The sequence below is a fragment of the Terrapene carolina genome, unplaced genomic scaffold (assembly GCF_002925995.2).
Source record: "Terrapene carolina triunguis isolate 2854851 unplaced genomic scaffold, T_m_triunguis-2.0 Scaffold66, whole genome shotgun sequence".
In the NCBI taxonomy this organism is placed as follows: Eukaryota; Metazoa; Chordata; order Testudines; family Emydidae; genus Terrapene; species Terrapene triunguis.
Genome location: NW_020664417.1, coordinates 61,200,597 through 61,213,964, shown reverse-complemented (window position 1 = coordinate 61,213,964; position 13,368 = coordinate 61,200,597). Strand labels below are relative to the sequence as shown.

At 39.7% G+C, this 13,368-nt stretch overlaps 1 protein-coding gene across 3 annotated transcripts in view; it reads right to left on the bottom strand.

Annotated features, from left to right (window-relative positions):
* Window positions 1-13,368, bottom strand: part of PDS5A (PDS5 cohesin associated factor A) — a 156,766-nt gene that overhangs the window by 52,402 nt on the left and 90,996 nt on the right. For all 3 annotated transcript variants that reach the window (XM_026647975.2, XM_026647973.2, XM_026647974.1), the window contains exons 13-16: window positions 10,921-11,034; window positions 9,217-9,298; window positions 8,455-8,503; window positions 8,175-8,314 (exon numbers count right to left, since the gene is read on the bottom strand). In XM_026647975.2, the coding sequence (XP_026503760.1) occupies window positions 8,175-8,314; window positions 8,455-8,503; window positions 9,217-9,298; window positions 10,921-11,034 (385 nt within the window). The remainder of the gene's footprint in view (window positions 1-8,174; window positions 8,315-8,454; window positions 8,504-9,216; window positions 9,299-10,920; window positions 11,035-13,368) is intronic.

The window sequence follows — 13,368 nt, the reverse complement described above, 5'->3', positions numbered from 1 at the left end:
AGGGGCAGACTGGGTAATAAACTTACATTGGTCAGGCTTCTGTCCAGGGCAAGACGGTATATTCTGGAGGTGCAAGGCTGGGGACTTGGGAGATTCGCTGGGGACTTTCTCTGTGTGAGTCATGAGTGGCTCAGGGAGCATTCACATAATTTAGCTGGGTTTGGAGCTCCACATGCTGTTGTGCTAAGTGATAGTGCCTGGAAGGGTTCGCAGCTTGTCACAAGCAAAGCATTGTGAGAGACAGCCCAGGCTGGAGAGTTAAGGGAGCACAGACAGATGGAAGTACAAGAAAACAATGCATATGTCCACACTGCAATTTAACACCAGAGGCTGGCCCATATCAGCTGACTTGGGCTCATGGGGCTCAGGCTGCATGGCTGTAAAATTGCAGTATAGATGTTTGGGCTCAGGAACCCTCCTCCATTGTTGTGTGCCAGAGCTCAGGCTTCAGTCTGAGCCAGCTAGTCTACACTGCAATTTTACAGCCCTGAGAACCCAAACAAGCTGACCTGGGCCAGTTGCAAGTGTTTAACTGCAGCGTAGACATACCCAAGGAGACAGTATTGCTCAGTACACCAGCAGCCTAACTGCTGTCAACTTTTTAGTAAGCATCACAGCAAAGAAGAATTTTAAGGAGGCATTTGAAGGAAGATAATGAGTTAGTTTTGCAGATGCTGATGGGGAATTCCTTTAAAGTGTAAGGGGCAGCATGGGAGAAAAAACAAAGGTGCTTGTTTGAATATTTAATTAGTAGGACATGTAGGCTGGCATCTTGGGCCAACTGGAAGAGGAAGTTGACATCTTGACAGTGAATGAGAGGATAGATAGGGTGACCACAGGCCATGAAAGGCACTAAAAGTGAAGACGAACAGCTTACGTTTGATGTGATAGAGACGAGGAGCCAGTAGAGGGATGTAAGGATCCCAGTTTGGAGGGGGTTCTTTAACTGGTGAGGTAAGTATTGAGTAACCTCTTTAAAAATCTGGATATAGTCGGGTCAGAGAAAACTTAACAAGACTGCATGGGGGGAGGAGAGTGGCATGCTGAAATTGATGTAAGGTGGACTTTAATGGAACTGAACAAAATATAATCAATGGGTCAAGATTGTGCTAGGTTGTCCACATTTAAGAATTCTAACAAACTCTCTCTACAACACTCTCGCACCAGCATCAATTTCCTGCAAACTATAATCAGCTTCAACAATGGAACCCTTCAGACATACACAAGAAGCCCGTGGATGACCATACTTGCCGTCACAGATCCAGTAACCACCCCAAATACACCAAGAAATCGGTTATCTACAGCCACACACTCATATACCACAGAATATGTTCTGAGGAGAAAGTCTGGGATACAGATCTTAGCACGCTCAAAACTGCCTTCTCTGAACAAGGACACTCCATCAGAGAAGTAGATGACATCATGGAATGAGCCACACAAATACCCCGAGACAACCTGCTTCAATACAGAAAAAATGAACTCTCCAGCCACATATCCCTGTAGTAAGAAGAGAGCCTGAGACAAAAGCCCTTGTATCAGAGGCCTGCGGCCTGAACTAAAGTGGTCAAAACTTTGCTGATATAAAGCACAGTCAGGTCGGGAGCAAGAGGCAGGCCCTGCTCACAGAATTTGGCAAGCATAGGGCTCATAATGCAAAAAACACATATTCCTAAGCGATGCAAGGCACAAAGCACTCAAGCAAGCACATTCCAGAAGGGTGGTACCAGAACATCTCAATACCAGCACATTCCCCAAAGATAACAGGAACATGTTGACCCATCATAAGGATAAGGTCAGGAAGACAGCATGATGAAGACAGATGTTTTGATCGAACCTACAGGTACAAGGCAATGGGTGGCACCCTAATACGTCAGAGGGTGATACGTAACCTGTTTGTATTGGTGTATAAAGATGTATCTCAGAGTGAGTGTCTTCGTCCAGCCGAGGAGGCAGTGGAAAGTCCCGCCACTGACTGAGCTGCATCCATTGTCACCGGCATACATGTGCTAGTGTAACTGTAGACATTGATCTGGGGAGCTAGGACCGTGCTTTGTTGACAATAAATCTGACCAAGCATCTTCGCACCTTAACGGATTTTGTGGTCATTGGGTGGTTCGCTTGAGATCTGCTGTGCCAGCTATCTGCGCAGAGCTGGGACAGCACAGAGGGAAAACACACACGCAGCTAAAGATCTGATGACAACCCCTAGTTGTCACCTACCACCCTTCTCTGGAACCCAGATGGGGTATTGTTAAACAATTACAACCCATACTCGATGGGGACCACATCCCAAAAGAAATCTTTCCCAAACCCCCACTTCTGGCCTTCAAACAACCCCCCAAACTTGCCAAATTCATCATCAGAAGCAAGCTCCCCCCACCCAGGATACACCAACTCAAAGTGGCACCAGACCCTGCCAGAACAACAGATGTAAAACCTGTAGACATATCTCCACTGCTATGGTGATAAGCACCCCCCACAATTCCCCCTTCAGGATCCAGGGGTCTTACACATACTTATCACAACGTGATGTCCCTTATTCACTGCACTAAATATCCCAACAACAACTACATGGACGAAACAACACTCACTACACTCTCAAATGAACTCACACAGAAAAATGATACAAGACAAAACCACATTATCTCCTATGGGCGAACACTTTTCAAAAAACAATCACTCCATATTTGACCTCAGTCCTCCTCCTCCAAGATAATCTGCACAAAACACCTTCAAAAGACAAACCTTGGAGCTTAAACTGATAACTATGCTAGACACTAAAAATCATGGTCTTAATAAAGACCAATCTGTAACCCACTAAAACTCTGCCTATTTTGTCCTATGGCTGCAGAGATTCTAATAGGCCACATTACCTTGAATGAACTCTTGGAATATGTATTAACTTCTTATGCCGAACATCTGTTTCACCTTGTATTTAGCTGTGACACTGTGTACTTTTCCCAGACCTGAAGAAGAGCTCTGTGTAGCTCAACATCTTTGTCTCCATCATCAGCAGAACATTGTCCAATGAAAGATACTGCCACACCCCCCTTGTCTCTCTAATATCCTGGGACCAACACGGCTATAACAACACTGCAAACAAATTTTAAAAGGGTAAATAGGATGACCTGGGTGACTATAGACCTATCAGCCTGACTTTGATCCCAGGCAAAATAAACAGAACGTAAGTTATAGAACTCTATTAATGAAGAATTAAATGTGAGTAATATAATTTGTGCCAATCAAAATGAGTTTAGTCAAATTAATTTTATTTTTTTATGACACGATTACAATTTGGTTGACAAACGTAATAGTACTGATTACTTAGACTTCTGTATGGCATTTTGACTGTATGATATTTTTATTAGAAACCAGAACTATACAAAATCAACAGGACAAACATTAAATGACATATTAAAAACTAGCTAAATTATAGGGCTCAAAATGTAACTAAACAGGATATCTTCATCATCAAGCAGATATGCTTCAGTGGGGTCCCACAGGGATTGGTTCTTGGCCCTATCTATGCTAGTCAACATTTTTATCAATGACTTGGAAGAAAACATAAAATACTGATAAATTTTGAAGATGGCACAAAGATTGGAGGCGTGGTAAATAATGAGGATGACAGGTCACTAATACAGAGTGATCTGGATCGCTTGGTAAGCTGGGTGCAAGCAAACAATATACATTTTAATATGGCTAAATATATATGCATACAGCTAATGAGGAGGATACAGGCCATGCTTACAGGACTGGGGGGCTCTATCCTGGAAAGCAGTGACTCTGAAAAATGCTTGAGCATTATAGTGGGTAATCAGCTGAACATGAGCTCCCAGTGCGACACTTGTGGTCAGAAGAGCTACTCTGATCTTTGGATGTATAAAACAGGAAATATCTAGTAGGAGGAGAGAGGTTACATTACCTCTGTATTTGGCACTGGTACAACCACTACTGTTATACGGCATCCAGTTCTGGTGTCTACAATTCAAGAAGGAAGTTAATAAATTGTAGAGGGTTCAGAGAACAGCTGTGAGAATGACTAAAGGATTAGACAACATGCCCTATGATGAGACATTCAAGGAGCTCATTCTATTTAGCTTATCAAAGAGAAGTACCTAAACGGATAACAGAAATTTTATAATAAAGGTCTCCTCTTTACTCTGGCAGATAAAGGTGTAACAAGATCCAGTGACTGGAAGCTGAAGCCTAGGAAGTCTGCTCAATTGCTGATGGCTCCTAGGAGAGCTGTTGGAGTTATCTCATGGTGTCAACAACATGTCCATAACTTGATTGCCTCCCGGCATAGGTGTGATGAGCAGGCATCTCCTGGCTTGTTTACATAATACATCGCAGATGTGTCATCCATGAGAATATGCATGATGGAATTCTTTAAAACAGGAAGGAATGTTATGCAAGCTAATCTGATCACTCATAATTCTAGACCATTTATGTATAGAGTAGAGTCATGTCCTTTTGAGACCACATTCCTTGTATCTGGAGGTGGTCTAGTTGTGCAGCCCAATCCCTGTTCCTGATGCATCTGTGATCAGTGTCTTTTGTAGGAAGAGATGTGGAGAAGGGGGTAATACTCCCTTCTGAACATTCTTGGGATTTGACCACTAGCTCAGTGATGACAGAATGTGAGCTGGAACCACGATATGCATGTTCATTTGATGTCTCCTGTGATGATACATCGACCTTAGCCAGCCTTGTAAAGGACGTAGGTGAAGCCCAGCTAGTGGTATGTACAGAATGACAAGTGGCTTAGAAGTCTGAAGTGACGTCTTACTGTGTGTGCAACGGGGTAGTTGGCCCCTTAGATGAAACTGGAGCCAGTTCTGCTGTTCCAGTCCAGGTGCACCCTAATTTGGTGTAACGAGTTTGGTGTAACCCTGGGAGTTATAAATGTAAGACAGATCAAAGGCAAGGGATAGTTTAGAACCCAGGATTGAGAGAGAGTTCAGAAAAAGAGCACAGCTGGGTTAAGAGCTTCAAGGAGGGATGATCGAAGCTCTGAAGTGAATATTCCTGATTTGAAGAGTGAAACTCCTCTCCTGATCTGTGCAAATAGAGGGGAGATGGGGTGTCCTGAGGAGGGGGGAAATGGGTAGACATCCTTCAATGGTGACACTGGATCTTTGAGGTGGCACTAGTAATGTGAGCTCTGGGATGTACACCGGTGCTCAGTGTAGTGCCATCAGGGCCAAGATTGGTGCCAGAGACATAGCAACCTTCTCCAACATCATGTTGGCTGGCACCATTAAAATGTTTTATTGTTGGGGCAAATACTACTACCAATGCCAACCCTGGTGCTTGTCAGTCGCTAACGGTGTTAGATGTAGGCACTCAGTCTCTTTGCTACCAAGCTAGAAGCTGTGCCAGTGTCATTTGCCCCATCATAGGAGTGGGATTAGTGCTCCGTTCCTGGGATGAGAGTGAAGGTTTAAGCCTCTCCTTACGGAAAGAGAGATGAGTGTCAAGAATCATGTTTATCTTGGTGTTCTGATATCCCTTGTCTTGGTGAGGAGCAGCATCAGTTTTCAGTGCTGGCATTGTAGCCAGTACCGAGATAGTTTTTGCTGGTCTCAGATCCTTGTCCAACGGTGTCACAGTTCCTTTGCTAGTACTGCCCTTAGGTGTTGCATGCTGGCTAACAGGGTCACTGGCTGATTGGGACTTAGAAGTGACAAGCTCCATTTTGGAGATTGATGCCCATTCTCCAAGGTCTGAAGTTCCTCTCACTGATTGCTCAAGAAGGTAAAACTTCTGCTAAGGGTCCCTTGATTTACTTGTTCTTGTAGAAAAAGTACAGCAAACCAAGCAGCAGTCCAGCACATGGCTCTCACCTTTATGATAGTCTGTCAGAGGAATAAGTTTGTTACACGATGGACAGAGTTTGAAGCCTAATGGCTTCAAAAACACCATTTTAGGTTAAGAAGTGGCACAGAATGCTACAGACAATTTAAGAAATTAAGTTTTTTTAAAATGTTATTAAAAATTAAAGGAAAGGGGAAATTTGTTAGGAAATTGACCTTAACTGCCTAATTAGAGGAGGAAATTGCAAAAAGAAAAATTTCACTGATGGCGGTAAGAAGGAACTGAGGGTTGGTTGGAGCCATTCTGCTTTTAACGCTCTCAGGTAGGGGAAGGACACAAGGACATACCTGGTGCATGGGAGGCCCAACAAACAATGCTATTCAAAGAGTCTGATCTTGCACACAAGCTGAATGAGCACCTGGAGTGAGATCCACAGGACATATACTCTCCTGATGGAATACTATCACAGCTGAGTCCAGTGGAGACACTTAAGTTTGATTCCTTTCTTGCAACAAGAGATAGGAGACAGAAAACAGGATGTTCTTTTGAGGGTCCTACGCTCTGGAACTTGATCCCCACTTTGTCTGAAATAGCCTGAATTTGTTGATCTTCATATTTCACTGTAAAGTCCAAGGCTTTATTTGGGGGGAGATGGTGTTTTTATGAGGGAATTATTTTTTTGGTTGAGTAGGAATTTTTTTTTTTTCCTTTTGCTGCTGCAGTGGTATTGGCTGGTACTTTCCAGGGCTGCTAGGTGATATTTCTGTGACTAAATTTAAATTGCTGTTAGGATTGTAAGTTTAATTACTGTCAGGGAGCCTAGAGCTTGTGAGCATATAGGCATTCTCTTATACTTTAAATCAAGATAAATAAAATGTACACTTGAAACAGAATTGGCCAAAGTCTGGTCTACAGTTTCACAATGTGCTTTAAAAGTTCCCCCATCTTTAATATATATGTATGGCATACAGATACTACAGGTCTCAGCATGTGACTGTTCTGAGCAATGGCATTTCTGTATTGAAAATAAACAGATAGCGTTTGCTGCTTTAAAAAAGAAAAAAAAAAATCAGCAGAGGCCATCTGGCTCTAGACAAGTTGCCAACTTGGCCCTCAGGTGGACAAAATTTGGAGAGTCAAAATTTAAATATGGAAAACTTCCACATGATCTACTTCTTGGTCCTATGTACCTAGCTCCTTAAAATTATAAAAGGACTGTATCTAAGCTTCCTACAAGTGAAAAAAAAATTGCTGCTTCAGCGAAGATGTCAAAGGAACCAGTGGGACTGAGGAAGCTTTCCTCTCTTGATACTCTATTGTCCTTTATAACAACTAAGCTTTCAGACTGTCTGAGTACGTTGGGACTGAAGAGCATACTGAAAGTTTTTCTGTATATGTTGGTATGGCTATTGAGAACAAAAAATGAAGCCCTCCTTTTAAATAACAGTTGAGAGAAACTATTTATACAGGGCATCACCTGTCTTACTATTGAACAAATTAGGACCTCTGAGTGACAAATCCAACACTGCAAACCTCTCACAAGAGGTCCAGGCACATGTTCTTGACTACAAATGCCTCCGGTAAAAAATAATGGTCAAACCAGCAGACCCAAGAAATAGCATCTGACATCTAATTTATACTCGGACAATTATTTTACATGAAATGACGACAAAGAGTAGAGACCTTTACAAAAACACAATTGCAGAATACACATACAATCTTCAAAGGAATGTTCTTGGAAGTCAAAAAAAAAATCTATAAGGTAGGTAAGGTTTACGTTATTCATAAAAACGCTTCAGTAGAGTTGGAAGACAAAGTACAGAAGCTCTACATTAAACAAGACTTAAAAGAATATCACAAAAAGACTATTACAGAGATCATGTTTGACTGCCATCACCCAAAAAAGGAACAACATTAAGTGAATAAATGTACTCTTAGTAACTGAGTTGTTGATTCTAAAATGTATCTGAGAGCTCTTTATGCACGTTAGCCAAAAAGACATTTTATGCAATATGAAACTAAAGTAGTCACATAAAACTACATTAAGGGTATGCCACAATAAATTGACCCCCGAGTGCCCTCCCGTCGACTCCGGTACTCCACCAGGGCGAGAGGAGCAGGCGGAGTCGACGGGGGAGCGTCAGCAGTCGACTCACCGAAGTGAAGAAACTGCAGTGAGTAGATCTAAGTACGTCGACTTTAGCTACGTGAATAAAGTTGCGTAACTTGGATTGAGTCCCCTTCCCTCCCCCTGTGTAGACCAGACCTAAGTTACTTTGAGATGCCATCACCTCTGAATGGCTAGTTACGCCCAAATATGTTACATATAAAATTCAGTTTTTCCATATCCTTACCACACAGACATCTGCCTGTTTACATGAACATGTAGGGCTGATTAACAACTCGAGCTGAGATCGAAGTTTCTCATCATCCCCAAGAACCTGATTGAATTTCTTCACAAAATCTTGTGCTTTTCCAGGATCTGGAAGGTTTTCTATATTATTAAATAAAATTGAAACATAAGATAAACCTACAACTTGTAACTCAGCACTATTTAATTATTTCAATATTTGTAATCATGCAAACTTCAGGTATACTGTAATAACTATTTACAGAACAAATTAACACACTCACTTGCTATGGTCATCAGCTTTCCAAACATGGCACTACTATTTGCTTCCGACTGGGGGAGGGAGAAAAAAAAAGCATAAGTGATGTTCCCTACAGGTAATATGCTATATTACACACTTCATTTAATCTGTCACTACTTTTGTTGCAGCCCTATCCATTCTTTTTTGTCTGTTATTCCAAAAAATTAGAAAGTACAATGGTATTAATAACAAGTGTTACACTCAAAAAACTGCAAAATTAATATGTAGCATACATTCTGCCTTTTGTAATAAGGCAGAACTACAACAAGCCACTGAAACATGATAAACCAAACATGAATTTTCATCTACAGTTTCAGGATACAGCCTATAAGGAGAATTCAAGCAACATCCTATCCTACTAAAATATCATTTGAATTCTGCTTTAACATGAACAAATTATAATTATTTTGATGTTACAGCACTGTCCATTTAAGAATCTTAAAACATTTCATAGTGATTTAAGCGAAAGTGAGAAACTGACAATAAAATGTTACATGTGACTTTTTGACTCCTTAAGAAGTTGTTAGTTGGTAACAGAAAATCATGATAAATCATGTAGATCCCTACAGGTGAAACAGTTACTTACAGAAAGTGATTTTTAAAATATCTGTTTATTTCTACTTAACGAAAGACCAACATTTTGTGAGTGTAAACCAAAACAGCAAAATAATCACATTAAACAAAAAAGATTAGCTCTATATAAATTAGCTCTAATGACAAAACAAAAAGTTTTTAAAAACCGTACAGTGGGCTGCTTATGCAAGTCCAATAATTCTCGTACATGACTCCTAAGCATATTCTGGCACTTCCACATCTCATTCAGTGCTCTGTGAAGGGGAGGGAAAAAGAAATGACAATCACGTTCCTTCAAATGCTGTAAGAATATGTTAGTTTTATTGAGCTAGTAAAGCATATGCTATTATTATTAGCTGAGCTTATATTTTTCACATGTACAACATCTGTAAGACACTAGAAAGGTGTTCTATCAAATGCTACACTAACTGGGGTTACAAGTTTCAAGCATAGTGGACTAGATTTTGTTTCATATATAACAATGTAATCCAGAACATCTCCATTGATTTCAGTGGAGTTGCTCAAGATTTATACTGGTGAAATTGAAACCAGAACCTGGTCCATTATCTTTGTCAGAGCTTTCAACTTCCACAAAGCCTTAAAAAAAAAAAACCCACACACCAAGGAAACTTCCCAACCTCAAAAACAAACATCATGACCCCAAAAAACTAAAACAGAATGAAGTTTGTTTCTTATAAGAGAATTTTTTTTCCAAAGAGAATATTTGAGTTAAAAAATATTAAAATCTCTAAAGTAGAAAATTTGAAGCTAAGGTTCCTAAGCCCAACCCTAGCTCTGTCCCTCTACCTGAATTAATCCTTTAACCAATGTCCTCCCAAACATTTTTCCCTTCTAGGACAAATCAGTCACACTATACTACAAAACTTGTCTACAAAAGACAAACTCACATCAGACTCAATCCTCCACTGTATTACCCTCATACGAATATACCAAGATTATAACATTTGGTATCAGTTACGACATACAAGCCAGAGACAAAACAATCTCCCTACTGTCCATCCACCTATATCCAACCTGCTATAGACAAGATATTACAGAATGCCCCATTCTCTCTCACACAAAAAATTGAAATAATATTCTCCACAGTCACACAGGCCACAGATTTATTTGCATTCTGTTCAATTTATACATTGAATAGACAGAAGTCTCATAATATTAACTACCTATACCGAAAACCTTATAACTCTTTTAAAAGCCATACTGCAGCCCTAAAATTGTTACTAAATTGATGTTTTGAATTTTATTCAACTACGACTTTCTTGCACATTACTTTCAATCTTGCAACCAGGTAACCGATCTTATTCAAAATAACTGAAGTCAGAGTTTGTTACTCTTGATGTAAAATTCACTGAAAACATTAAAATTGGATCAAAATACCCCCTAACATCAAGGCATCCTGTTTTATTGTAGTTATCCATCTGGAATCAGCATTTAAAAATATGTGTACTTGAAATACTTTGAAACTATAGTTGTAAACAGTATTGGTAATTCATTATTTATTATTGTATTGTTCATCTTGTGATAGCACAGTGCGGGATCTGGATGACAGATGCTGTACAAATACTATGGAGGTCATGGTACCTGCACAGAGAAGTTTCCAATATAAGAAACTGTTAAATAAATAAAAATCAGGTTAGTTAATTTCACCAGCTATTAATGTCTAAATCCAGAGGAGTTAGAGTTCTCAAATTACTTGACTAACAAGAACGTCAGGTCTTGTCATTACCAATACTTTGACTAAGAGCTAGCAATAAAGACTGATCATTTTCTATCAAAAGGCATACGCTGGAAAAGATTCAAAAGAAAGATGTATTTTAAAAGCATCTAAGCAGCCTACTTTTCTACCTCTACTCACTTGACAGCATTTGGATCCAAGCTAGCATATAAATAGTACAAGCATTTCATTCTCTCTTCTGTTTCCAAATTGTGTGGGACAAGATACTGAGCAAAGATTTTCTCTACCAGTAACCTGCAGAAAAGAGAAAAAGTTAAAATAAATTTTTAATACCATACATTTCCAAAGTCATCCATAATGTTCAGATTAATTGTAAAACAGAGATCCTGACCTCTTGAGGTCCCTTGTAGCCCTAAATTTCTATGATTTTATGCTATACTGGCACTGGAACCTTCTCCAGCCTAAATGGGTAGAAGAAAGTAGTAACTATCTGCCTTCCACAGGTCTCCTTCCTACTGCTATTGGAAAGGTGTGAGAGAAATGCCCAGATGAACTCTCCCCCATTCCTTCAGATGCCAAGAAAAATGGGCCTTAATCACCCATGATATTCTCCTTTCTCCCTCTAGATTCTTCTAATAACTAGTCTCAGGATCTATCCTTGTCACCATTCTCATTTAAAGGGGAACAGGAAGAGTGTGCACACCCATAGAGTAAAAAACACAAAAGAAGAATACAAGAAGAAGCTGAAGAAAAGGTAGAATTAGCAAAATGTCTCAAAAGGTAAGGATAGTATTTAAGAAACAGAAACAATGTATTTAAAACTGCTGATATTTATAATAAAAAAAACTGAGGACAAACAACACTGAAAAAAATGGAGGTAAGCATACACCAAGATATACTTAAGAAAAAAGAGTGAAGGGAAAACAAAGTGGGCAAAGTTAAATTTCTCAACTTTTTTATGGAAACTTTGATTAAAGAACTTCACAATAAAGTAGTTGCAGTTTATATGATTATATGTAACTAAAATACAAAACCATGCACTGCACAACAGATAAGCTTTAATCATACAGACTGCATACCAAAAATATATTAAAAGAACATTTTTAGGGTTGCAAACTCAAGCTCTAAAATGTTAGGCAGTGACAAAATTAAGGCTGTCTGTGTAACGTTCATTCTGTGCATGTGTGAGTGTGTGATGATACACACATGATCACATACTAGTTTTATTCAGTGCACAGGATGGATAGTGCTCAAGGACTGAGACGGCTGTTCAATAACTCTTTTTATCCTCATCATTCAGTGTGGCCTTGAGGGTGTTCACAGAAGAGGAACAGAGTCACAGAGGAAATTACCAAAATTTGCAAAAGACTACACTAATCTGAGACACACAGGCCTGATTTTCAGAGGACACAGCATTTTAATAGTACTCTATAAGCTTAAAGCACTGTACACACATTAAGTTAAGCCCTACAGCACTAAATTTGAGGGTTGTGGGTAAGTATCCTTACATTCATTTACAGATGGGGAAACTGAAACAAGACAGACAAAATCATTTACCACACCACCAAAGAGCAAGTCAGTGGCAGAGCTAGGATTGGAACTCACTGCCTTTTGAGCCCCAACACAGGTTCATCCCACCAAACCACACTGCTCTACTATCAGAGAGGATGAGAATTCACAGCTCTCATTGACTTCAGCTGCAGTTCTAAGCATCAAGCATCTCTACAAATCAAGCCCCAATTTTTTTCAAGTTGGGCACTCAGAAAATAAGCAGCATACAACTAGTGGGCACCTGGGAAAATGCTGGTCTAAATGATTTGCCCAGAATCACAAAAGGAATCTATGGCAAGAACAGAAACCTAATCTCCTCAGTGGCATTCAACTGCCTTAACCATGAGAAAATTCTGTGAAAGACTGACAATATCCTGTATGATCCTGAACAAACCTTATGGAATTAAGATAAACTTTACTGAATGAAGTTAACCCTAATTCAGTAAGATTAACACCTTTGGAGCTCATTGTATTGCAAATGCAAATGTTTATGTACTATTGTGAGAGTGTATGGAATTTAGCAGAAAAACAAGATTAATGAAATCAGTGGAAAGTATTAGGAAGTTCAAAGGTCTTTTTGGAACAATATGTATAAAGTGGATTTCTTTCGGAAACACACTGAGGTGAGGGGAATGCAAATTCTCTTTCTCTGAAGCCAACCTTCTGAAGATATACAAAGGGTCTCTCTCCCCAGGGTGTACTACCTACCTGCTTCTGGAAACTCCAGTTCAAAGACCCCTAGGCTCTATAAAAAGGGAACTGAATATGTTATGAGGGTGCTTGTTCTGAGCTGAAGCCACAAGGATGCCCCTAGGATGAGATATTAAAAGACTGCACTTGCCAGAGCCCATGTGAGTGTTACATGAACTCTGGTAAGCTTATTAGCATAGGTTCTTTTATTGTTTTTAATATGTTTTCTCTGTAATATTCTTTACCTTAAGAATAAAGTAGACTTGCTTAGAAAAAACTGAATAGTAACTTATATCTGTAGCAATTTACACTGTTATCTGTCTCTGAAGAGAAAGCAAGAAGGTATCTTTGGGCAACCTGTCTGCACTGGGAACAGCAAGTGAAGGC